The sequence below is a fragment of the Synchiropus splendidus genome, chromosome 19, assembly GCF_027744825.2.
Source record: "Synchiropus splendidus isolate RoL2022-P1 chromosome 19, RoL_Sspl_1.0, whole genome shotgun sequence".
Classification (NCBI taxonomy): domain Eukaryota; kingdom Metazoa; phylum Chordata; class Actinopteri; order Syngnathiformes; family Callionymidae; genus Synchiropus; species Synchiropus splendidus.
The window spans coordinates 8,828,333-8,855,138 of record NC_071352.1 but is presented as its reverse complement, the minus strand read 5'-3'; the positions used below and the strand labels follow the sequence as shown (position 1 = coordinate 8,855,138).

The following is a 26,806-nucleotide window of genomic DNA, read 5'->3' as shown; positions in this document are numbered from 1 at the left end:
AGAAGATAAATGGAAAAACTCCCCCCCCCTCCCCAGCTCATTCATTAATATTAATCCAGGACAAACATCTGACTGTTCAAGACTGATTTATTATTTAAACAATAAGCAAACCCTCTTGTTCAATCTGCTTTCAGCATGAGTTTAAATTCTGTTAAGAGCACCGGTAATCGTATGAGCAGCCTATTCCCCAGACATTCACGTTTGTGCTCAGGAAGGAAGAGATAGGCTCCAATTTCCTCTCTGTGTGGCTTCATCTTATAAATCTATCAAGGCAGGCATTCTTATGGAGAGCGGTAATTAAAAGAGTCTTTTGGAAGAAAATGAAAAACTTATCTTAAAAGTATAGAATAAAAATAGAAGAAAACTAAACTTAATCCAGAGCACGACTTCACATCGAACAGTTGCTCTTAGCATATTATAAACACATATGTATACCGTAGATTCATCACTCCAGAAACAGCTCATTATTGCACAGCAACAAACAGTATTTACAGTCATGAAAAAGCAAATATATTTACTCTAACATTGCCTTCTCTTTGGTGTCTGCCAGTATTATGAGGATATCAGCAGGTCGTAGACAACAATCTGACATTTTTGGCTCATTAGTACCTTCATTAAAATTGTCATTTTTAGATTTATATATACAGTGGTACCTCGGTTCTCGACCACAATCTGTTCCAGACGAAGCGATAATGCCTTCCAAGCCTTAAAATAGGCTTTTGTTAGAGTGAATGTAGAGTGTCTGCTGCAGGTGGCTGTTCCTCTATGTGTGTGGCCGCTGCATGTGGGAGGGGTTGCCGAGTGAGTGACGTCTCTCCAGAAGTGAAGAGGTGCCCGGTGCGTGTCCAGCTCTGAATGTGCGCTTCTGTGCAGTTTGGCTGTGACAAAGTCATAAACCAAGTCACGCTCTGTCCCAGACTCGCCTCATCCCTGTCCCAGCTCCAGCCCACAACAGGACATCAAACCCTGGAGTGTGGAGAGCGAGCACCTGTGACACTCTACCACGGTCCAGTGTGGAGACAGGAAAGGTTTTACACCTCAATATGAAGAAAAAACAGTCAGTAAATGTAGCTAACGGGACACGTCTGCATACAGAGGCTGCGTTATACACAATAACAAAGCGCGTCGTGGGTCAGCTGATCGGTCCGCGCACCTTATGTTTTTTTTCGAAATTTTTGTTCGAACTCCAATTTCTTCAAATTCCGGGACGTTCGAAAACCGAGGTACCACTGTAATTTAATAAACAAGCTGCACCGTTTCTCTGTGCAACTTTGTTTCAGAATTGAACATCAATGTCTGTTTGCTTAACCACAATTAGATCGCTAACTATCATTGAGAACGGAAACTTGCTCGCTTTAGAATTCAAATGTAGTCAGGCATTTACAGAAAGCCAAGTGAACAGCAGTAGATGGGAGGTAAGGGTTGTGAGAAACTATCAGGGGGATCCTCAGGTTTGAGACTCTCCTGTGCCCTGGCTGCTCTTGGAAGTCTGACGAAAAGAAAGAGGAAGAAAACAGGGTCAATACACGGTCATACAGGTCTGTTACTCGTGACAGTGAAACTTCCAGCATGAATTCCTTCCTTACATGAGTTATCCCCATATCATTACAATACGTCCTTTTTAAATAATCAGGATACAAATGTGTAGTTACCGGACAAAACTGTGGCTGTTTAACTACAAAAATATCCGCTTCATAATGTGCACAATTTGAATGTAGTTTCGATGGTTAGTGTGTTTTCACTGATGCTTACAGGAGCTTTGCTGGAGTAGACGTAGCTGAAGTCTGAGTACTTTGTCGGCGGAGGTGAGCATAAAGCAGTGAGGCTGTTCCTATATTCGTCCGTCACCTACAATTTGAAAAGAACGTTGTCACTAAAATGATAGTAAATTAAATCCAGATTGAGTGATGTCATTGAACGGACTTGTTTGGACAGGAGACAGTGCATGACAAAGAGCAGGACCCCCTGGAGGCTTCCAGAGATGGTGAACAGGTACGCCATTATTATGCTGTCCTTCATGAACTGGAAACAACCAAAAACCCACATGGTACCGAGCAGGCTCAGCTGGGCCACTGCGGTGATGATAAATGTCCTGTAGGTGGCAGCAGAAAATCAGAATCAAAATAGAATTTATTGCCATGGTCAACTAGGAAAGTCCTTCGAAATAAAATAAAATAAAATAAAATAAAATAAAATAAAATAAAATGCAGGTCAACCTTTCCAAAATATTTCTCAGTTTTCCGGCATACACGTGGAGGAGTACCTTATTTTCTGGAGCTTATCCAGTTCTGGGTTCAGGCTTGAGAACTTCTGGGCTAACTTCCACACAGTGATGAAGAAGAAAACAATATTGACCTGAAAAGGGACAAACACAGAGTGACTTAGTCAAAGTGACGTCCTTACAGTGACGTCCTATGTCCTTACAGCAATGATCACACACACTGGCCCAAAGAAAGTCCACATGAAATTCAGTCTCAGCCAACAGCTGCAAAAGATTGAGACAAAACAATAAATGAGTTGCACGTGCAAACAAAACGGACACGATGTAGAACTCACTATCTTTCGGTGCCGTATCCTTTTGGGTTGGTTGCAGCGGACACGGCCACGATCAGAGCAGGGACTCCATACCCTGCTGCCATCATGTAGAGGGTCTTGAAGCTGGTGTTGAACACCAGAACTACCATCCTGAAGAGCTGGACTCCCTCAAGACACATCCAGCAAAATGCTGCCAGGTAGAAGAAATGCAGCAGCCCTGCTATCACAGCACAGCCCACCTGGATTACATGAGAACTACCCTTCAGTGTCATGAGACAGGGTGAACCATGCGGTGCTACTGTCGGGTTTGACCTTGTTTTCTGTGCGAGATATGCCAACCAGGAAGATGAGGGTGGCCAAGAAGAGGTTAATGCAGAGGTGCAGGTGGATGGTTGTTCTCGGGCTTTGGATGGAGCGGATCAGTGAGAAGGTGAGGATGCAGACGAAGAGGCAGACAAGTGAGAGGGACAGTCCCATCCAGGTGATGAGTCGCAGCTCAAACTGGTCCTGTTGGTCAAGCGGAGACGGAAGACGTGATGTGTCTGATCTTGATCAAACGTTGACCTCTAGAGGCTCAAACCTCGACTTCAACAAGGGCCATGAGCACAGCAAAGCTGCTCAGATGGTTGCAGGAGCACAGGGTGTACTGAGAGGTGTTCTCTACCACGTGGCAGCCATGTTGGGACCACCTCCCTCCTTCTTCAGAGGAGTTCCAAAACACACACGTGTGAGTGTCATTTGACTGAAAACAAAGAAAGAGTCCAACCCACTGAATCCGATTATCAAACAAACATTACTCTTGTTACACAAAAGACTAACTATAAGTACCTGTTTGAGGTGCTCAAACCTTAGAAACACAGGCATCTCCAGTTGTTTGGTGTCTCTGTTACTGACAGTGACAGTCATGACTTTTGAGTTCATCTTAAGGCGCGTGCCCTGCGGCGCTGTTATCCCAGTGACGTAGTCATTTGTGTAATTTTCCAGGTTTGTGTAGCTCAAAGCCGAAGCCATGGTAAAGCCTAAAACAGACAATAAAGAACCAGAGTGGACGCAAAGGACTCAGCGGTGCACGCAAATGTAAAAGGTCATTATTTAGGACCTCACCTGGGTACACAGAAGGATCTCCTGCAGCTGTTTGCATGTGAATTTGCAAATTGTTGTTCAGTGCGGAAAGAGTCACATTTTTCTGAGGTACTTCGCCAATGTGGACTCGCATCTCCATATCTGCACAAATAGAGAAGTAGTTTTTCATGGTTTGTAAAGCACTCACTTTTTTTGGCCCTTACCCATACCGGCAGAAGGAGGACCATTTTTTAAATTTTATTTTATAACTCCTGCGCATGTACAGAGGACCCTGACTTTCCCCCCGTCGAGTTGTTGTGGAAACATGGGGGTGACGACACAAGCGGTAGGCACCGCATGTATGCGTATTTAACTCAAAATTAGAATTGTTTTCTTGTCAATCGATTATTTATTCCAAAGAATCTGATATTAGGAAATGTAATTTTCATCAAAACACCTTTTTTTAACACTGTACGTCAATAGATTTTGAAAAAATGTTTCATCTTTAAGTTGAATTGTGTGGAGGAAAAAACTGTTAAATTAATTTATATCCCATTATTTGTTTTATTTTTTCCTGCATTAAAAAACTAAATGAAATAGATCAATTTGAAGAGTTGATTTGAGTAAACAAAATAAATAAAATGAAATAAATGACATATTATAATCACAAATGTGATGCCTTTAACTGAACCTATTGCTTAACTACATAACTGGTGGGATAACTTTGTTTGCATATGTATTTCTTTTTCACAGTTAAATATTGAGTTGACCAATTTACAGACTGGTGCATTGAAGTCTTTTTATTTCAGTCTTTATTTTCTAGTATATTGAAGTACAATGTATCTAAACAATTTTGAATGCCCCGGATTTCACTGACGCATTTCCAGGCTCCTGACAAAACAAACGATTGCTAAACATTGCCTCATGCATTTCCCACCTACATTATGTAACAAGGTTGTTTTACAAAACCGCATTTTACCTGCATAAAAAGATGACATTTTCTTCCCGGGTGGTTTAATGAAAGGTCCGATCATCTTGACCGCGAGCTCCACAAGGTCCAGCAAGGTTGAGATTTTCCTGGGGTCTTTAATAGCTCCAGCGCTGAACAGGCTGTCAATTACAGACAGCATTGTCTATGGGAGGTGGGGGTGGGGGGCGATGGGGGGAACGGGAGACAGACTTTCAGACGACAGCACATCATTTCTCGCTTACACACACGATGGTCTCAACAGCATGTGACATGAGTTGGATGAAGTAACAACTTCCTGTTTCCATAGCGATTGAAACAGGATGTGTGTCTTTCATGTCTTCACAGAAATACCTCAAGCATGTCGTCCCCGTTGATGTGAGTGGCGCTGCTGCTGTTGGCGAGCTGCAGACAGTTGCTCCGCAGGTGCGTGAAAAACTCACGCATATCTTTGTTGTTCTAGTTGTAACAAAGTGCGTCATAAAATATCACAAATATTCCAAAATGTTTAGATGAACATAGATCACCTACTTCTGACAGATCTGGTAGCTCATCGCAATGTTGCTCTAAGGGAAGCAGATGAGACAAAAATCACTTCTTATGACAGCCATAAAAGAGTTTTCTCGCCCCCTACTGAGTGAAGGTGCATGTACCTGTGCAGCGGGACTGGTGGTTGCCATAGTTGGTGTACCCAGCATGGCAAGCGCAGTGATGGCCCTGGGGTCCGCGGAGGCAGGTCCCGTTTCCACAGATTGTCTTATCAAGCTCGCAAATGTCTAAAGAGGAAGCCGCACAGACCTTCAATGTAAATGTAATATAACTTTAAATCATCTACTTTAGCTTGTGTCAAACTGTCTTTAGTTCAGAAAAATGATCCACACTGACAGCAGCCCTCACAGGCTCTTTGGATTGTTTCATCACATGATCGAATGCAGCCAAAAACGGGGGCTGCAAAAAGGGCTGCAGGAAAATGGGCACTTTTCTCACGAGGGCAATAGGGCTGGTGCTTGTTCTCGTATGTGACCCCTTATTTTCTGTAGCGATTTAGGCAACATTCAGACTCAGGATTTTTGGTAAGACTGAATGAAAACATGTACAGTGGTACCTCGGTTTTCGAAGGTCTTGGAATTCGAACAAATCGCAGTTCGAACTAAAATTTCGAGATTTTTTTGCTTCTGATTTCAAACAAAAATCCAGAACTGGAATGCCCCCAAAAAAGCTGAAAACGCTTTGTTATTGTGTATAACACAGCCTCTGTATGCAGACGTGTCCCGTTAGCTACATTTACTGACTGTTTTTTCTTCATATTGAGCTGTAAAACCTTTCCTGTCTCCGCACTGGACCGTGGTAGAGTGTCACAGGGGAGGTGCTCGCTCTCCACACTCCAGGGTTTGATGTCCCGTTGTGGGCTGGAGCTGGGACAGGGATGAGGCGAGTCTGGGACAGAGCGTGACTTGGTTTATGACTTTGTCACAGCCAAACTGCACAGAAGCGCACATTCAGAGCTGGACACGCACCTCTTCACTTCTGGAGAGACGTCACTCACTCGGCAACCCCTCCCACATGCAGCGGCCACACACATAGAGGAACAGCGCACCTGCAGCAGACACTCTACATTCACTCCTACAAAAGCCTATTTTAAGGCGAACAACTCGCTTCTCGAACGGCCGTCTGGAACGGATTGTGGTCGAGAACCGAGGCACCCTTGTATTTCTTTAACGTATAAAACAAATGGAACTGCCCTTAAAACTCTTGCTACTCATACGACAGATCCCATCATGCACTGCAACAGTTAAAGCTGTGGCAGCTGCAGCGTGTGCTACAATGGTCGATTTAGACCATTCTATAAATGTTCATTCATTTTGATTTTCCGATTCAGATTTTGTTTTATGCTTGTTTTATGGTAACGTTACCTCGGCATTCCTCTGGAGGGCCAGAGAATGTTTTGTTGCCAGACGCCAGTCTGAAGCCATTATTGCAAACACAGTGATAGCCGCCTTTGGTGTTGACGCAAGCGGCGTTTGGTCCACAGTCTTCTATTTCACATTCATCCCGATCTAATGAGGCAGCATAGGATCATCGGTGGTGTCAGTGTCCACACCCTAAACTATTGAAACCAAGAGTGCAGGCTCACCTTCACACGTTACATTCTCACCCTTCTGAAAACCTTCCTTCCCATTGCTGGGGACGAATCCTTCCTGACAAAAGCAAGAATAAAATGGCTTCTTGTTGACGCATGTTGCTGTTGGTCCGCAGATGTCACGGTCGACCTCACATTCGTTGATATCTTCAAATAGAAATATAGTTGGAAATACTTGACAGATCTGGGGTGGATGACGGGACTCACCTTTACATTCTTTAGCAGTGGCCGGTTTGAAACCATCATGACACGAGCACTCAAAGCTGCCGTATGTGTTCTTACACTGTCCGTTTATACATGGTGGGTCCTCCGGATCATTGTACGCCACACATTCATCCAAGTCTTTGTATCAAACGGATGCAAAGAAAGAAAAACAAGCTGAGTCTGACAAGCTGATGTGAGCAGATGCTGATATTCTCTCATACCCACGCAGCCTGAGTCCGCATTGACAAATCCTTTCGCACAGTCTGCATTGACTTGCAGGAAGAGGTGCAGAGCTGAAAGCAAAGAAATGTTCTTGAGACCTAGTTCTCTACACACAGTCGCACTGAAAACCTGGGGAGACTTGAATGCATCGATATGACTTTTACTGAAGAAGCTGAACGGCACATTTTCGACTCTCATTTCCTCAGCTGCTCGCTTCCTTCAATGGCATCATGAGAAGATAAAATAGCTGAGTACCTTAAATGTAAGTTAAACATGCCCCGTCACATTTTCTCTCAAGCACCGACTCACATGTACCACTGCAACAAGTGAGGCTTATTTCTTAACAGACACAAAGATTTAAATCAATTCAAATTGATCATAAACACAAAACTTAAATATCTTAACAAAGTGGGGTGAACTTTGTCGGACTTAGTTACTGTGTGATCATATTTAAGTGTGTAATCCCCATGACAAACATGAGTAGTTCTGCTCCGAAACAATCATAAGGCATAAAGCATGCCATCTGTGATGGTTGCTGTTGATGCACGGTGTCATGGCAACGCAAAAAGGTTTTTTTTTTTCTTCAGAAAGCAGATGTGAGTGTGACCGCGGTCCTCATCATGTGGAAATACGGGTTGCGAGAGCGATGAGCTCATGGTATACATATGTCTCTTTAGTGACGTCTTTTTTTTTTTTTTGAGCAAGAGAGAACAGAGGACCACTGTTCTGTGACCCCTCGCTCGGTTCCATCCTCATGATGACTACCACCCTTCCCAGATGGGGTCAAAGCTTTGGATCAATAATAAAAACTCCCATTCACTGAGCGAAAATATAACAGTGATAAGTTACATTGACTAGTGAGGAGATGTATACTGGAGTGAAAACTTAACTTAATAGAGAGAATACTTGACTCACCCAGCACCAGGAGTGTCCAACCGCCTGCCATGAAAAAGTCCACCCAGCCAAAAGATGAACCTCAAGACTTCATCCAGAAACTTCTATATTCTCTTCCCTCTTTTTCTCTGCGTCTTGTTCCGAGGAGCTCCACTCTTGATAACAAGCAGGAGAGAAGTGTTGGGAGCTGAGTTACTACTGGCTCGTCCTATAAACCAACCTCTCTTCTCTCTTTGTGTGCTCCTGAGGTGGCTCGCTGACTTGGCTGGACTAGTCCGGGGCGGGGTTTTACTCTCTGACTCATGCAATTCACACATTTTTTTTTTTCAGGGAGAACCATGCTTTCTCAAGCCACACTTGCTGACACCAGACTAAAGTTTTTTTTTTTCCTTTTCGATATTCTCTTCTACAGAGCGTCTACATCAGATTTGTTCTCCGGGATTTTTTTTCTCCTTTTTTTACGCCATCTATTTTTATGAAGTGTTTCTCCGGTTGACTGCAGTGAAGACAATGATTCCCCGGGAGGGAATATGATGCTGACAACTATATGTATTTTCCCCTCAGACGGCATCTGTCTTGGACAATGTAACAATAGCTGCTATGTTGAGCTGTGAGTGAAAGAACTGAAGGCGAAAACTTCCTGCTCAGTGTTTTATAGGCTTCTAATTCAGTAGCCCTTGTCGTAGGTGTCATTTTTTTTCAGGAACATAGTTATAGAAACAGTGTTCATTCACACTTGATTGTTATCTTTCGAACTGAAAGTCTCTGTGAGAACAGAATGTGAGAGAACAACAGCAATATATTAAGCTGTGCTCAGCTGTTCCTTGAATCCCTTCGGATTTGAGATGTCAGCAGTTTTTAATAGAGGGTATATAAGAGGGAAATTATGAGCTGTAGATATCAATTCAAAGGTTTGCATTCTGTTAATATGAAAAATGAAATGTTCTCTTGTTTTTCTTTGTCTCCAATTAGTTTTTCAACATTATTTTTCATATCATTCGATCGAAAGTTATTCCTAATCTGAGTGAATATAGTAAATCTTGATTTAAAGTTACCGTTCAGTTAGAAACGCTGCATTAAACATGACATAACATGAAGGAATCAGACAGGACAGGCCTCAGTAAAAACAATGCAAACTGCAAATAATTTAATTATATTAATATTTTGTTGGCGAGGAAGACAAACCATTTCAAAAGGTTTTCAGAAACAGGAAAAGTCGAAATCAGATGACCTCTTTCAGGCGTTTAAACCCACACGCTATCGTAAGGTTTTAGAAAAAAATATAGCGATAAAAACGTCCTGCCATGCAGGATATGTTGCAATTGCAAAACCATGTTCTTGATTATTATCTTCCATTTTGTGTACTGTTTTTGTGGGCACTATGGCTACTATCCTCTACTGAAAAATGGTGCAAAACTGAGGGTAACGCCATTCATTTTGCTCTGGAACTAACAGACTGTAGTAGAACTTCATGTCTCTCAGCAGCGTCTTCAAGAGACGTCAGTGGCAGAGGTGCATTCGCTCTTTCCATCCAACAGCTGGGAGGTGTTATATTGCAAATTGTTTACAAGAACTTGCAGAATTGGCATGCGCACATGTGGACCTACCAACACAGAGATTAGGATGATAAAATGAATGTTTGGATATTGGAAAAAGGTACATGAACAATGACGCAACATGCGAGGGATGATTTGTTTATTGAACTCTGGAATAATACACGTCTCCTGTCGTCCGGTTTCCGCCTCACTGACCCTTTAACTGCGGGCTTGTTTGAGCCTCTCCTGAGGATTCGAGGTCAGATTCCAGATGCCAGTCGTCCACCTTGGTCTTTACCTTTGTGTTAGTGAAGTGAAACTCCAGATGAATTTCTGTCCAGGCTGGTTATCTTCGAATCGAGTCCCTGCCTAGAACAGCATAGAGCACATACCCAGAGTTTGGAGTCTTCTTTGTTTGTTTTGTTTCAGTTTTGCTCTGAAATGTCAAACAATAAGGAGGGACCTCATTCTACCCCGGCTGTCTCAACAACTTCCTGACAGTGCCTGGACGGAAAGGTCAGGATGGAGACAGATTTGTCTGCTGCAGTTTAGACGCTCAAGTGTTTCCATTTCAGAAGATATGAAATTCAGTTGTTAAAGGTCTTCAGTGACTTGTGAATAATAATAGGGAGGAAAATGTGACTGTGTAAAGTGTGAAGAAACAAACTGTACTGTAGTTATGAAAGACAGAGGTGTCAGTGGAAGTGTCACATCTGGCCCCGCTGACGTTCCACTGTTTGTTTGCATAAACAAGTGGAGAGAGAAAGAGGCTTCAAAAAGAGGAAAACAGCTTTGCTAGGCAACAATGTGTTGTTCACAGCTAGCGTTCTCTACTGAAATCTGAAGTTCCCTTTTTCAAACCACAAGTGAAATGTACTCAAATGAGGATACTCATAATGATCACACTACTGAATCATTATGCTGCAGCTTCCCACCACTGACTCTAAACCACTCACCAGAACTGGAAACAGTGCTTCAAATTGCGTTTTCAATCACTTTTTTTGGTGCAAAATGTGCTGTCTTATTAGAGCTCTAGCAAAGCCGTGTCAGTTTTACTCTGAAAACTTTTGAGAGGTAAAAAGGTTGATAACTGTGAGTAACAAAGGGTTCAACACCAAACACTTTTGAAGCTTCTGCTAAATGATGTTTGTAAAGAGTAGCAGGTGTAGAAGAAGTAGGTTTCACTACATTTACAGATAACAGCCAAATGACAACCAGAAAAGCACTGAGACAGTGCATACCTCATTGAAAAGCTCATGGCACGTGGCTATATGCAATGAAATCAATAAAGCAACTTTCTTGATTCAAGAATGAAGTTCCCTGTAGGGGTCTGAAGTCATACCATGAAGTGAGTGAGAGTACAGCGGTGCCACCTCACACATTTTGTGATTTTTTTAAAAAATAGCACTGAACACAACTGGGCGCTTCAGCAGCAGAGGAGAGAAGCTTTACACAACACCACCAAAATCGGAAGAAGGCGGCTACAGAGGAAATATTGAAAATGTAAAAAACTAAGTTTCTTCACATCAATGACATTAACATTACACTTTTTAGGGTGTTCATTTTAATTTGTAACATTTTTTTGGCTTTCATGGAAGACAACCCATATAAGTGTGATGGCTGTCGCTCACCCGAAACCAAATAGTGTTTTGAATTACGTGCAATGTTTCTTATCAGCTTTTCACAAGCCTAAACCTGTATCTCACCGCATCAGAAATCAACTGCCAGCAGTGTCCGGTGTGAAATAGCGTGTTCCATTTAGAGTGAGGTGAAATGGTGACGGTTTGTTACGCAACCAAGATTGCATTTTAACATCTCCAATAAAAAACAAAGTAGCATTCAAATAATACTTTCTACGTGTTTTTGTTCAACAATTAACAAGTCTTTTAAACCAATCTAGCTGACAGAGGAAACACAAAATGGTGTCACAATATGTGAAAATGGACATTTCCCTGTGTCATAAAAATGTCACGACTTGGCTTTCTTTTCTCTGGAATGCTAACTTCACCAGCGACGTTTGTGAGCGATGAAAGTGGAGCACACGTTTGATAAGAACATGAGATTTCAGTGCACATATTATTCTGATTTATGACGCAGCAGTAGGTGGGGGCAGCTTGTGGACCTTTGTCCCTGTGGCCGCGCTAACAGGAAGCCTCTTTGTCAGGAACACCCAAATCACACATCCATCCCTCGTCGTCCTTTTCCTGCTCATTTGTGACTCTGCAGCGCGGTGCAGTTGTCCCAATGTAGACTCAAATGTGCACCAGTTTATGGTTATTTTTAAAGCACATCGAGGCCTGGAGGAGGAAGCCACACAAGCAACAAGCCAACTGGTCTGAAAATGCCCTCAAGTCAGCCTCAAGCGGCTTGGACTTAAATTCTTATGGCTGTTGGTAATTAAAACACAGCTTATTTTCTTTGAAACAAAGCTACAGTGACTTCTTTAAAGATATGTAATGAAAAGCATGACGTCACACAGTAGAGTAGATTAGATTACATGGCCTTTATTATGCTTGAGATCCTGACAGATTCAGAAAGAATAGCAACGTTTAAACAGCACAGAACTGACATACACCTTTCTATCGTACATTCATTTAACAGCCCAGAAACAGCACATTATCGATTTGCACCTCACGGCAACAAACAGTATTTACAATATTTAAAAAAGCAAAAATATTTCACAGCTCTTTAATTAGGTGATCAGCAGTTCGTCGACAAAAAACAGACATGTATGTCTCACTGGTACCGGAATTGCAAGGGAATTTTGAGATTAATGGGCTCATCTCAGTGTAGATGGAATTGAGAGGCTTGACTGTGTGGGGAAACTGTCACAGGACTTCTTGGATTTGAGCCTCTTCTGTGTCCTGGTTGCTTTTCGAAACCTGACGTGAAGAAATATGAGCAAGAAAATCTGTTCAGTCATACATTTTTCTGTTGTTTCAGGACATTTTGAGATTTTATGGACATTTGTCTATCTATCTATCTGTCTGTCTGTCTGTCTGTCTGTCTGTCCGTCCGTCCGTCACAGCTAAACTGTGCAATGGCTAAAAGTTGTCGCCTCGTTGTCTCCACAAACAGGTGGGTTAAAACTGAGTTTGATAAAATGTAACGTCCGTGATATAGTAGTTACGCAGTATATGTCAGTTATAGACGTGGTTTATGCTAGGCTAGCTGACCGTGCCAAGTATATGGTCAGAGAGTTGTGTGAAGTGTAAGATGCAGAGATGGTGTTGCATTCAATGTTCTATTCTATGAGTCTATTCAAAGTTGTATTTTGTGCTCTGGGTTCCACTACTTTCTGCTATGGACTGCTTGGTCCTTGAACATGTCAAATGCTATACTCAGCAAAGAGTAACTCAAACAAGGGACTTGTGGGTTCGGAGCTCCACCTCCACACTCACAAGCAGAATAAATCTTGTAGCTACACTGTATATTGGCTAAAGGTTGTCGCCTCTTTGTCTCCACAAACAGTTGGGCATCTCCACTGCAGAGCCAGCTCTGTTCTACCCTGATACCCCTCGGTCAGGTTGGCAACACTCACATGAGCTTTTCTGGAGCGGGTGAATCGGACTTTTGAAGCTTTCGTCTGTCGAGGTGAGCAGAGAGCAGTGAGTCTGTTCTTATACTCATCCCTCACCTAAAACGGGGAAACACCATCATCAGCAAAATGAAAATCCAGAATAAGTGTGATGTAGAAACTGACTTGTTTTGTCAACAGACAGTGTGTGGTGAAGAGCAGGATCCCCTGAAGGCTTCCAGTGATGGTGAACAGGTACTCCAATGTTAAGTTGTCCGTCATTAACACAAAGCTTCCAAAAGTCCACGTGGTCCCGTGCAGACACAAGTGAACCACTGCGATGATGACAAATGTCCTATTGGGGGCAGCAGAGTTTAAGAGCAGCAGCAGAGTTTTTCATTTTTACATTTTATGAGGTATAAAAGCAGGGAAGATGAGTGCTGCAATTCATAGCTTTTTTTGGATCAGCCCTGAGTTTCCATATAAACATGCAGGAATACCTTATTTTCTGGAGCTCGTCCAGTTCTGGGTTCAAGCTTGAGAACTTCTGGACAAACTTCCACATTGTGATGAGGAGGAAAAAAATGTTGGTCTGAAAAGGGACACACTGAAAGAGTGAGTTGGTCAAAGTGATGTGGAGCTGTTCATTTTCAAAAAGCACTTACAGAAACAATCATATAAAGTGGCCTCAAGAAACTCCAAAGATAATCGAAGCTCAGCCAGCAGCTGCAACAGATAGAACAATTCTAAATATGAGCTGAAGTGAATGAGAGAGGAACATAAAATGAACATGTAGAACTCACTATTTTTCGGTGCCGTATCCTTTTGGGTTGGTTGCAGCGGACACGGCCACGATCAGAGCAGGGACTCCATACCCTGCTGCCATCATGTAGAGGGTCTTGAAGCTGGTGTTGAACACCAGAGCTACCATCCTGAAGAGCTGGACTCCCTCAAGACACATCCAGCAAAATGCTGCCAGGTAGAAGAAATGCAGCAGCCCTGCTATCACAGCACAGCCCACCTGGATTACATGAGAACTACCCTTCAGTGTCATGAGACAGGGTGAACCATGCGGTGCTACTGACGGGTTTGACCTTGTTTTCTGTGCGAGATATGCCAACCAGGAAGATGAGGGTGGCCATGAAGAGGTTAATGCAGAGGTGCAGGTGGATGGTTGTTCTCGGGCTTTGGATGGAGCGGATCAGTGAGAAGGTGAGGATGCAGACGAAGAGGCAGACAAGTGAGAGGGACAGTCCCACCCAGGTGATGAGTCGCAGCTCAAACTGGTCCTGTTGGTCAAGCAATACACCGACCTGATGTAGGCATCTGATCAACTCGACTCAAAAGTAGATTCTGAAGACTCCGACCTCCTCTACCTCACGGAGCACAGCAAAGCTGCTCAGATGGTTATAGGAGCACACAGTGTAGTCAGAGTTGTTCTCCACCACGTGGCAGCCATGTTGGGACCATCTCCCTCCTTCTTCAGAGGAGTTCCAAAACACGCAGGTGTGAGTGTCATTTGACTGAAAACCAGGAAAAATTCCAGTCCACTGAATCCAACATTTATTTTTAAATGAAACAAACATTCAAACAAAAAGTAGAAAGGCACATAGAGAATGCGAACCTCCGCTAATAAAAACTTTTTTGAAGACTAAAACTAAAACTAAAACTTAGTACCCTGACTGAGAATCAAACCTCAAGAAGTACTCTGCATCACTCCCAATAAGAATTCATTTCTTTGTTGTCCAATTTGACATATTTCCTGAAAATTTCATCCAAATCCTGGAGCTGATGTTACATGGCAGAAGTTCAGCTATGACCAGGCAAAATACTGAACTAACTAGGTCATACTGTGGTGAAGGTAGCTGGATATTGGATTATGAGAACACATATTATGACACATATCAGTGGGAATGTGTTGCAGCACAGTAACCTGTTCAAGGTGATCCAATCTTAGTCGCACAGGTGACTTCAGTTTTTCTGCGTTTCTGCTGGTGACAGTGACAGTCGTCACTTGAGAGTTCAGCTTAAAGCTCTTGCCCGGTGGTGCCTCTACCACACTGAAGTTGACGTCTGTGTACTCTTCCAGGTTTGGGTAGCTCACAGCCAATACTGTGGTAAAGCCACAAACATCAGACACGCTGATGTTAATGCTGTAAGAAGTCAAAGATGATTTAAAGACATCACCTTGGGAGAGGGCAGGACCTGCTTCAGCTGTCAGAAATGAAAGAATCACAAGTCCCAGAGCTTTTTTGTCGCTTGTTGGGATAATCGTATCCGTCTCTGCACAAACAGAGACATTTTTGATCAGTGGATGAGTGTTTCATCAAACCACGTTTAACCTGTATGAAATGACATGGCCTTACCGAGAGGTCCGATCAGATCGACCGCCGTCTGCACAAGGTCCAGCCAGGCTAAGATTTTCATGGTGTCATTCACGGTTCTAAAATGGATCTTGCTGTCAATCTGAGACACCAACTTCTAGTGGAGGGGAGGGACCAACAAGAGACAGACTTTTATTCATGACTATTTCATGTCTGTGACTGGCTGAGCTGCCTTCCTGATGGGAGACTTTTTTTCCACTGTTATGCAGATATTAGATGTGAAACCCAACGCCCCCTATTGGTAGCAGCACAGACTCATTTCATTGTGGTGGTGGCCAAAACTGTGTATGCTGTCTAGGTGAGGTGGGATGGCTTATCTCCGCGAGAGAGAAGAGCTCACTCTCACAGGAATGGTTATTTTGAGTATGTGCATGTGATTTGAGTTGTATGAAGCAACAGCTTCCTCTTTCTATCAAGACTGAGGCCGGATGATGCGTTTCAGGTCTTTACAAAAGTACCTTCAGCGAGACCTTGTCATCGGTGTGAGCTGGGCTGTTTCTGGTGAGCAAACAACTGTTGTACATGTACAGGATTAAATCATGTGTGATGTCCAAGTCCTGGTCGGGTAGTTCTGGTATGACACAATTTAGCACTGAAGGAAACAAACAAATTAGAGTTTGTGTTACCATGTTACCGAGTGAAGGTGCATGTACCTGAGCAGGGGGACTGGCTCTTGCCATAGTTGGTGTACCCAGGATGGCATGTGCAGTAATGGCCCTGGGGTCCACTGTGACAGGTTCCGTTTCCACAGAAAGTCTCATTGAGCACACACATGTCTAAAGAGAAATGTTTAATCCACAACCAGCGGGGCCAGTGTCATCTGTGTACACTGCTCCTGCTCAGCGGGTGCACGCACACCACAAAGGCAGTGGCCCATTGGTTCACTTTTAAACTGACCCCTGGTTCTATCATAGGTATTATTGCATGAAGCATCTGTGGTAACGTTACCTAGGCATTCCTCTGGAGGTCTGGAGAACTGGCTGTTGCCGGATGCCAGTCTGAAGCCACTATTACAGACACAGCTGTAGCTGCCTATAGCATTGATGCAAGCAGCATTCGGTCCACAGATATTCTCTGTGAGACACTCATTCAGATCTAATGAGGCAGGAGAAGAATCACTGGGTTAGTCTGAATCCATATCTTTATCTATGTCCATATCTTCACCCGTGGTGTCCATATCAATATGAACACATATGAACATTTTACATTGTCATCCATCCGAAATGTGGCCACCCCATTGCTGGGGATGAATCCTTCGTCACAGAAACATTTATAAGATCCCTGGGTGTTGACACACATTCCATCTGGCCCGCAGATGTTGAAGTCGGCCGCACATTCGTTGATATCTTCAAATAGAAATATAGTTGGAAATATGGAAATATTTGGTTTACTTGACTGATCTGGGGAGGATAACGTGACTCACCTTCACATTCTATACCTGTGGCGAGTTGTTTGAAACCATCATAACACAAGCACTCGTAGCTGCCGTTTGTGTTCTTACACTGTCCGTTTATACATAGTGGGTCCTCCGGATCATCGTACGCCACACATTCATCCAAGTCTTTGGACAGATACAAAGACAGACAAAAGAAGAACAAGCCGAGCATGATTCCATAAACAAAGCTGATATGAGCCGATGCTGATATATTCTCATTCCCACACATTGTCCACTCTTGGGTCTAAATCCATCCATACAGGACAGTGCATTGACTTGTTGGAAGAGGTGCAGAGCTGAAAGCAAAGAAATGTTCTTGCTTTTTCTGAGACCTAGCTCACTGTCCTACACACAGTCACGCTGAAAACCCAGGGATGGCACCGGAATCCACGTTACTTTTAAAGTAGAAACAGTTGAGAAGATAAAAATGTCAACGAAATCAAACAGATGTGATATCACATATCAAATGATCAAGCTGGTAATGAAATAATTTATATTCTTTTATGCTCATTATTTCCGAATGTTGCTTACTTCATGTCCCATAATGCACTACAACAACCCCTGACTTGGTTCCATCTTTTCTGACTCTCACTTGTCAAAAACGGAATCAAAATATTGTATGAATTGAAATTGAAAACCTTATTCACTTAGCTAAAATAAATGGTACATTTAGATGTTTAAAACATAGAACAGGATACTTGACTCACCCAGCACCAGGAGTGTCCAACCACCTGCCATTAAAACGCACCTGAAATCCAACAGGCCAAGAGATAAACCTCTATCTTCCCTTCCCTGCTTCCCTCTCCTTCTTGTTCTGATCAGAGTGAAGGAACTCCACTCTTGTTGACATGCAGGGGAGAAGTGTTAAGAGCTGATGCTGTCCATCAACCAACCTCTCTTCTCTTTCCGTGACTCAATTCTCAAGTCAAGTCACGCACTTTTCTAGGGGGTGATCTTATGGTTCTCTACCCTGTTTTGCTGTCAGCACACTTTTATTTCTTCGGCTGATCAGTCCAACAGGTGCCCTTAGCATTACCAAGTCAATATTTGTGTCTCCTATGATCATGATGTGAATGTGCTTATTAATAAGCAGTCGCTTGTTGTATATAAATGGCTGATTTATTGACACCAATATGAGAAGCTGAATACATTTATGTCATGTTTTGTCTTTGCTTATGTTTTGTCACTGGATTTCCTGTACAATATTTTTGTGACTTGTCATATTTCTTCTTATTTTATTATACTCCTGGAATCATTTCATCTTTAGTTTAGATGTGAGCTGCGTATGAGAGGGAATTCGTGAACAGCCTTGTTGTTACTCTTTTTATTGATTTATTTTATTTTATTTTTATTTTGTTTATTTATTAATTTTTTATTTTGTCAGCACTTTATTCCAAAATACTTTCCTCGTTGGTGGGCTCCCCATTGACCATTGACCAAGGAGTGGAGGAATAGTTAATGATATTCTTCTCATCAACTATAGAGTGATCGTGTTGTTGAGTCACACCATTAAGGTGTGTCGAGTCCAGGCTGGGAGGAGAAGCCTGCTTCAGTGAGCAGCTGAATGGTTTCTCTCAGGGCGCTTTCACACTACGGGTTCTGTCTCGAGACAAAGTTCATTCAGCTCAGAAGTCCGAGATGTGAACACAAGCGAGTCGGGTTTAAGCTGCAGACCTGATCCCCGCTGGAGAGCTGCACCTCGTCTCAGGAAACTCTCAGCGGGTTGCACAGCGGGAGGTGAGCTTCTCGCCTCAGGCGGGTCAGAAAGAGCAGCACAGATCTGTTGTTTACAATGAAGATGTTGATAGAGAAGCACAATGTCTTTGTAGATCTGAAGGAAGCCGATGACAGAGTTCTCAGAGTGGAAGCGTGGCACTGTCAGGAGCATCAGAGAAGTATGTGAGGGTGGTGTAGCACATGTGTGAGGACAGTGATGAGGTGATCTGTAGGAGTGGCAGAGGGAATCAAGGTGAGAGCTGGCAGCAGCTGTCAAACCATTCTTGTTTGTGGTTGTCATGAACAGACTGCCAGGTTATCGAGGAGTCTGGACCATGGTGTTTGCGGACAGTATAGTGATCTGCTGTGAGAGTGACGATGCCAGTCATCCGTACCGGTCTTTATTGAAAAACATGAAGCTGTTCTGTTGCTTTAGTTCTGAATATAATTCCAGCCTACTGTTGTTGTTTAGCGTCACTCTGAAACGTAGAACAATATGGATTTCTATGTGTGTCTTCTATGGGGATTTTTCATGCGTTCCAGCCTCAGTCTAAGGAAACAGGAAACACTCCCATCTCCTCAAAATGGTGTCACAATACGTGTAAATTGACAGTTCCCTAGACGCTCATCCTACTTACTTTTTTTTTTCTCCTCAACACAGGCTTGGTCAGGGATGAAAGTGGAACAAAAGTTTGATGAGAACATGAGATTTCATTTCACATATTATTAGCATATAGTTTTCCTGTGTGTATTAACCAAAAGTGCATTTTTTTTTAAGTTTATTTGATCTTCCGCAGCATATTTCTCTGCCACATGTTTATCTTTAATTCATTTAAAAAATAACTTTTGGAAGATATGTGAATATTTCTAAAAGCTCCATTTGATTCGTTTCGTTTCTGTTAAATGTATCTCAGTACCATCTAGTGGACATTGAAGGTAAAACATTTAAGTTTTCTTTTTTCATTACCAAAAAATTCCATTACCAAAATTAAACATACAGTCATGAACACGCCCATTACAATGTCAAACCACTGTACAGGTAGATGTGGATAGACGATAGAAGTATCAGAAACATATAAATGAAAATGACAATCATTATAAAAAATAAATAAATTACAAAACAAAAATAAAATAAAATAAAATAAAATATACATATTAACGCTATGAGTAAAATGATTTAAAAAGAGAGTTTGCATTTTGAATCCTGCAAACAATAGGTAGAGATAAATATAAACCAAACCAAGGAGCGAGGTTAAGATTAAATGAAGCTGTTTGATATTTAATCATAACTTTAAAAATCATCATGTGGGTATACATTTTAAAGACAAGAGGAGTCTTTCCATGTCTTTTTAGAAAATAATATGATCCAAAAATGCTGCATGAGAATTCGTTTGACACCCCCATGGCAGCTCCAGTACAGAACCAACCCAATGCATTTTGGGTAACCATTTGCACTCTCTTATTGGTGTGATATTCCAGGCAGATTCACAAACTCAGCAGGATTAAAATTCCACTGAAAATGCTGACTGGAGCTGTTTGAATGCGATCCCGGTTCACATGTTCAGAACCCACGCCAGAGGGCAGCTCCAGGACCAGTGATCAGACCGCGTTTATGTTCACAGCCTCCCCACAGACTGCCTGTGTTTGCACCTGCTCAGGTCATTCCAGGACACGCTGGATGCTAAAGTAGGACAGCAATCAGTAATTTATTCTCAGTGCGGAAAAAAGAAAATATGCTGAAAGATTCACTGGAAACCTTCTCTTACTCTGCAGAAGACTTATCAGATTGAATATTCAGAGCGATGTTTAAAAAATGCATGCCTGTCTATGCCACTTTTTATTCAAATGTAGCAATTTTGTATGTACGCCGACTATGTACAGCAACTATGTACAGCAATATATGCTTAAATGACAGTAAAAAAGTAAATTTGGAGCCATAAAAATGATCTTTCTAGCTCAAAGTTCCTGTTTATGAAGCTATTGAATTCCAGTCAGTAACCTACAATCCAGTTTTGACACCGTATGGATTGAATGAGTGGATGGAGCCTGTTCTTTCTGCAGATGTGTGTGTGCGCTCACTGCATGAGCAGTGCCTGTGAGTGTGGAGGAAGATGAGTAGACCAAGATGCCAGCCACACTGTCTGAGGTGAAGGAGGTGCTGGACGCCTGACCTGGACTGGGTGGCTGCACACTGATCCTGGTTGATGTAAGTGGAGTTACTTTCCTCACCATTTACCTGAAACACTTTGTTCTGCAGACCTAACCTCAGCTTTATAAAGACACGTTGTGTGTGTGTGTGCGTGTGTGTGTGTGTGTGTGTGTGTGTGGGGAAAAGGAACATTTGAAAGTCTCTGAAAGTTTTTCTAGTTTACTTCATGAGTTGTTTGTGAGGCTTCTGTTTGTTCAAGTCGGTCTCGCTGCTGTCTGATAAAACTTCCTTTCACACTTGCTGTCGTTGGACCTGTGGCCCCATGACCTTTTCTATGTGGCCCTCTTGAAGTCAGGGTGAGTTGTGTAGAAATCTCACATAGAAAACCAAAATACCCGCTGTATATTTATTGAGTATATTCTTTCATCATCACTTTTTTTCAAATGTAGCTAGTGTAACAAGTGTGTTTGTGTCCTGTAAATTCCCTGTGTTGTTTCCATCTTGCTTATCTAGTAGTTACAATGGAATGTTTAGTAAGAAATAGTTTGCTCCAAAATAAAGGTGTAAAATTGGAACCAATAAAATATCACTTTTTTTCCCAGATATATACAACTCAATAGGAAATATTCATATTTGCGATTTACAATGGGATTCCCTAAATAAACATATAGTCTAATATAGATTTTTTTTGTTGTTGTTTATTTCACTTTTCACACAAGTTTGTTTCCAAACATTTATATGATTAAAGTTTTCTGGTCAAAGTGCGTCATCATTTTTATAATACACGTTTTGTAACTGAAATATAGTCGCTTTTTTCAGTTAGACTTTCAACTGACAGTACAGACAGGCAGTTCTGCAGTCTGTCACAAGTCGACTTGAAGTGCAGTTACTGCCACCAAGTGGCCAACGGGTGACAGGAACTGCATCTTCCAATAACCTGAGTTTATGTGCATAACTTTGTAGTTTTGTAAGTGTGTTCATATGTGTTGGAATATTACTCTCTGACTTGTTTTCTTTTTTTTATTATGACCAAATCTGTAAAGTTACCACTTTTGAAGTCTGTGGCAACACTGCTTACTTCACTCAGGTTTTAGGTTTGCAGATTTCTTTACTGGACAATAGAAAACACAAAGTCACAGCGGGTTGAGGTCTCGACTCGACACAACCGCTGCTCACCGAGAAAGAGAGCAAACTGCTGAACTTCCGTCATAATACAGACCCCCACCCTTCAAAAATAAAAGCCCACAAACAAAATCCAACAGATCCTCGTGCATAAATGTAAACCAATAGTTCCTCAAAGCAAAACTAGAAAGCCAACAGCAAAGAAAGGGATTTGGAAGAACTTCACACATGGTAAAACATACTTGTTACACCTCAACATTTACTTAAAAAAAAAAAAAATTACATTTCCACTTGCATTCTGTTATTTTCCTGGCATTGTCACTTGCTGTATTTTCACTCAGGAACACATAAATATGACAGTCCAAAGTGATGGGATCGCAGCGGAAGCAAGACGTGAACCTGCTTCTTGTTTCCGCCTTTTAAAAGCCTTATTGACTCCGCGACGTGATTGCTGTCATCAATCGTTACGACTTTTTAATCGTGAGCCAAATACTGTAGAAAGTGGCAGACGCTATTAAAATCCTCCACAGAGAGATGAAGCCAGACTTGTCTGATTAGAGTCGAGCCTCGCAAATTGATGTGAATCAATTTGGACTTGTCGGCAAACGCGTTCTGTTCTGAATAATAACTTCATTCCAATAATGAACGAGAGAGAGAGAAGCATTAGATTACATCGACTTATAGATCGCAAGGGATCGGTTTGTTGGTCGTGGCCCAGTGAAAAGCGCCTGTGATATTCGCACGTGCGCGAGACGGCGAATTAAAGTGGTGATAATATCTGACAGCGAAAAAAAAAAAAAAAAGCAACATGGCTTTCACCAGTGCTGAAAGTGCTGCGCATCACAGAAAGGATGGAGGTGTTGATCTGTCCCGGTGGGGCTCCAGGCTTCAAGAGAAAACGGTGGAAAAAATTCATCTCTGGTGAAGCGTTCATCCACACAGACTGCAGGCCTCAGGCTCTGGACGGGGACTGCACTGGTACAGAGCAGAGCAACCACTGATCTGACTTTACACAGTCGCACGAGGAGAAGCGCTAACCAAGCGTGACACCAGAGCAAGCCGCTGTTCACTCATCTGGATGCAGGTGATATTCATATTTTCAGCCACACTAAACATTTTATGACACGGATACCTTTGAAGTACCTTTTAGACCAGGGGTCAGCGGCATGGTCTGCGTGCTTCCTGCAGGCTACCAGGTGCCGGCGGGCACGAGAATAGCCTCAGGAATGTTCTGAAAATATCGCTTTTGTTACATCAACCGTCTTTTCATGTCTAATTTTATATTTCCTCCCTTGCTTGTTGCATCATTAACCTCATCACTGTCTGAGATGAATAATGATCAGTCATAATAATACATATTTAAAGGTGTGCTTCCAAGGCGTGTATGAAAATGGACTTTGCAGTTTCAGAATGTTGGTTACCCCTGTTTTATATGAAGTTAAAGGGGCACAAAAGTGCTACATACCTGCATCTCAGCATGTGTATCCGCACATGCTGCATTTTTGTACACGGAAACCAAGAGGCAGATATTTACAAGAAAATTTCTCCGTCCTTGTGAGGACCTCTCGTTGCCATACCCCTTCCCCCAGCCTCGGACCCTAAACCTAACCATCCAAAACAAATGGCTAACCTTAAACAGGACTCTGAACCAAACTTAAACCAAATAACAATGACCTAGGTTAAGTCTCAAATTGAGACGTAACCTTGTGGGGAGCAGCAAAAAAAGGTCCCCACAGAGCAAAATGTCCTCACAAGTAGGGGTATTTCCACAAAATTTAGTCCCCAAAAGCATAGCAATATAATTACACATATACAGTAAATGAGGTATCACCTCGATGTTAAAATGCATAATAATAACTGAAAAAACAGATGTTTCGAAGTAATAACTAAACAGAAAATGCTGGATATTTTTGGCAAAAAATATGCATCATAATCAGAACAATTATATTATAAAAATGGAGGAGAAATTAATGTAGATACACTTCTTGTAGATGACAGAAATAATTATTTTACAGTGAATATATAACCAATTATTTTTGAGGATTATATTGTACAGAACCTCAATTTTCCCCAGCTGCTTCAGCCAGCGTTCCTCTGCCAGTCACTTATTGTCAGGCTGTAAAAGCAGCTCCTATATTGACGCTTGTTCGGGATCTTGCTCTGTCATTCCATGCCGTAAAATGTTGCGGTGGGGGCCTTTAGGGAGGTGGGGCAGTGATGCCACTGACAGAACACGCCTCCATGAGGCTCGTCCAGGGAAAGTTACATGCTCCAAGGGAGGGTTTAGCAGAGAGCTGGAGAGTCTGAAACTGGGATTTTGGACTGTTCAAAATGAAACCTGTCATCTCAGGAAATCTGAAAATCTATCTAATCTATCTATGTCTAAATGTTACGCATTGTTGCTTTAAATTCTGGCTTCTAAACTGAATTGATCGGTTTAAAAATCTGGCAAACAGCCTACTCACATAGAAGTGTATTTTGGGTTTATAAAAGAGCGCGGCATGTGACAGCAAATGAAAAATATTTCTGTCACAATCGCCACTGTTTGCTCTCAACCTCATTTTCACCCTCAAAACGCGACAATGGCGCCAGGATCCCACCCACTCACGCAGCTTTCCCAATTGTTTTTGCTAATCACAGAGGAAAAGTGGGTCACACGTTTGCAGTCGGGATGATGAGGAAAACAAGTTCCGCGTGAGGAGCATCTCTGCGGCTCCGTCGGGACACCTGGTGTTCATCACCCTTTCCAGCCAATGTTCAATTCAGATTTCAACCTTTCATTGTTTTCCGTTTGTAATTTACTTGTCTTACATGGGGAAAAATGAGTTGGAGTTGAATATGTCGCACAGGACTGACTTGTAGTTCAGATTCAGGTCATTCACTGCAAAGTTTTCTGGGCACAACCCACTTCTCAAGGAATAAAGTGAAAGGTGCTAGTGATGGACAGATGGGGCTTCACGAAACAGTGTCTTCATTTTCAGAGCTCTGGAGGTGGCACTCTTTGTTTAAAACCATTTTTTCTCTGAATAGGTTGCTGAAATCCAAAGATTTTAGAGCAAAGAGTGCCATCTAGTGGGCTCTGAAAATGAGGACACTGTATCGTGAAGCCTCACCAGCCCATCACTCGGTGCTGTACAACCAGTGATCTCTAATATTCCAGCAGCTTCATTGTAAATGGCAGAAAACTGTCCAAAACAGATAAAGGGTCACACATTTTAATAGAAAAATATGATAGTATTTTGAATCTCTCTCTGTTGAATACAGGGGTCAACAGTGCTCATTTGACTTTGAATTCCGGGTCAGGATCGAAACACACGGTCAAATGAAGCTACAGGGCGGCCATGATTTGAACTTGCCTCGTGAGGTCTCCACTAAAAATGTTTGGCCTCGCAGGTACACCACTGAAGACCCTTGTGCTTCGTGTTCGGAAACTCTCCCACCACAAGCTGAACACTTGCACACACACACATGCATCAAGGCAGCAAACCTTCAGTGTCTCTCGAAAATAAAAACGTACTCACACAGTAACAAGCAAATACAAAAACTTGTTCGCACACGCCTGAATAGTTTCAGTGTGCAACAAGTGCTTTTTTCGGGAGCGTTCGAGTTCTGGATTTTGGTTCAAAATCAGAAGCAAAAAAATCTTGAAACTTTTGTTCGAATTCCAATTTGTTCGAAGTTCAGGACGTTCGAAAAGCGAGGTTCCACTGTGTATAAAATAATATAAATTAAGTCTCATTATTATTCCATGTCTTTAAATAAAGTTTTTCCAATGTTCTAATTTTTCTAAATTAAATTCTAACTTGAAATTAATTTGAATTATAATGGAACAAGACAAGTTGAAAATCTGAGACAAACTGGGTAAAGATTGAGATAAATACATTATTGTCCGATCTCAGATCAAAATGGTCCCACACGGCAGACAACTAGCGTTTCCCTCGGCGCTGCCCCTTAGATCCACAAAGACATTCACAAGGAACCATGAGATCAGATTGTTTCAGCAGGAGCATCCTGTTGACAGATGCGCTTCCTTATAAACACAGTTGCAGGCGTTTTTGCAGAGTCGCCACAGTCATGTGGTTGTCTTAAAGCAGTACGAGCGTCACTAGCTTGTGCTAGTTTTGAAACCAGCTTCAATAAAAAAAGGCAGGTGATGAAGGATGGGTCGTGGCTACGACTGGAGGTTGGTTATTGATGCTGCTATAAAAATCCTCATTTAATGTAACAAGGAGAACAAGCCTGTTTGTCTGACAGACTTATATTTGGTATTTTTAAAGACGTCTTCGATGAGCCAGTAACAAGGCAGACAGTGATTCAATATATAACTAATCTTCTAAATGGACGCATTAATAAAGCCCTCTGAATGAAGTCGTCACCAACGCTCAAGTGAGCTGTACTTTATTGTTTCGCATGGTCTGCGGTGAAAATATTTCTTGAAATGCTCTCCTCTAATGTCTGTGAGGCCATTAGCCTGATTCATTTACTAAAAGTTGCTCTTCAGTTGATCAATAGGAAGCAAGAGGCCACGAGGAGGGGATGGTTTACGGCTTTTTAATGGTTAATAATGAGGATATTTATGTTCATACTGCGTCAACAGAAGCCTTCTATGGTGTGTGTGTGGGGGGTGATATATGAAGTAGATCACAGCGCGTGGTTATTATTGCCGACATATTGCTGGGGATCATGTGACATCATGGCAGTTGCACATCACACTGCAATGATCTTCGCCTCTAATGTGGATTTAAGCATCACTGTCAGCAAGAAAAGCCAAGGCCGGCGTTCGTCTCCCAGTGAGCCCCCGCAGACCCATCAAAGCTCGGCGAGCTAATAATCACAGACTGATGCGCTTCATATTGTTAGAAACGCATTAGGACTTGATTATGCTTTTATTTAATTGCCACATAATTGTGGTGTTTTTTTTTTT

The 26,806-nt window shown here is 42.2% G+C and overlaps 3 protein-coding genes across 3 annotated transcripts; all 3 read right to left on the bottom strand.

Moving 5' to 3' along the window:
- Positions 1–76: 76 nt before the first annotated feature.
- Positions 77–8,243, bottom strand: LOC128751018 (adhesion G protein-coupled receptor E1-like). Its single transcript, XM_053851745.1, has 19 exons — positions 8,046–8,243; positions 7,130–7,201; positions 6,912–7,046; positions 6,699–6,851; positions 6,478–6,621; positions 5,218–5,340; positions 5,096–5,130; positions 4,919–5,023; positions 4,577–4,730; positions 3,640–3,759; positions 3,364–3,554; positions 3,116–3,277; positions 2,848–3,042; positions 2,557–2,774; positions 2,425–2,485; positions 2,264–2,355; positions 1,924–2,092; positions 1,753–1,848; positions 77–1,489 (listed from the first exon to the last, which is right to left on the bottom strand). Exons 1-19 carry the CDS (start codon positions 8,074–8,076, stop codon positions 1,448–1,450), a joined length of 2,298 nt encoding a protein of 765 aa, XP_053707720.1. The 5' UTR covers positions 8,077–8,243; the 3' UTR covers positions 77–1,447.
- A 3,843-nt stretch (positions 8,244–12,086) lies between these two features.
- Positions 12,087–16,086, bottom strand: LOC128751350 (adhesion G protein-coupled receptor E5-like). The gene is made up of 12 exons (XM_053852319.1): positions 15,919–16,086; positions 15,443–15,557; positions 15,264–15,359; positions 15,010–15,188; positions 14,453–14,599; positions 14,171–14,365; positions 13,880–14,097; positions 13,742–13,802; positions 13,577–13,668; positions 13,263–13,431; positions 13,101–13,196; positions 12,087–12,441 (listed from the first exon to the last, which is right to left on the bottom strand). Exons 1-12 carry the CDS (start codon positions 15,982–15,984, stop codon positions 12,388–12,390), a joined length of 1,488 nt encoding a protein of 495 aa, XP_053708294.1. The 5' UTR covers positions 15,985–16,086; the 3' UTR covers positions 12,087–12,387.
- Positions 16,087–16,606: 520 nt separating this feature from the next.
- On the bottom strand, positions 16,607–17,737 carry LOC128751389 (adhesion G protein-coupled receptor E2-like). The gene is made up of 3 exons (XM_053852350.1): positions 17,603–17,737; positions 16,884–17,021; positions 16,607–16,806 (listed from the first exon to the last, which is right to left on the bottom strand). Exons 1-3 carry the CDS (start codon positions 17,631–17,633, stop codon positions 16,607–16,609), a joined length of 369 nt encoding a protein of 122 aa, XP_053708325.1. The 5' UTR covers positions 17,634–17,737.
- Between the last annotated feature and the right edge of the window lie 9,069 nt (positions 17,738–26,806).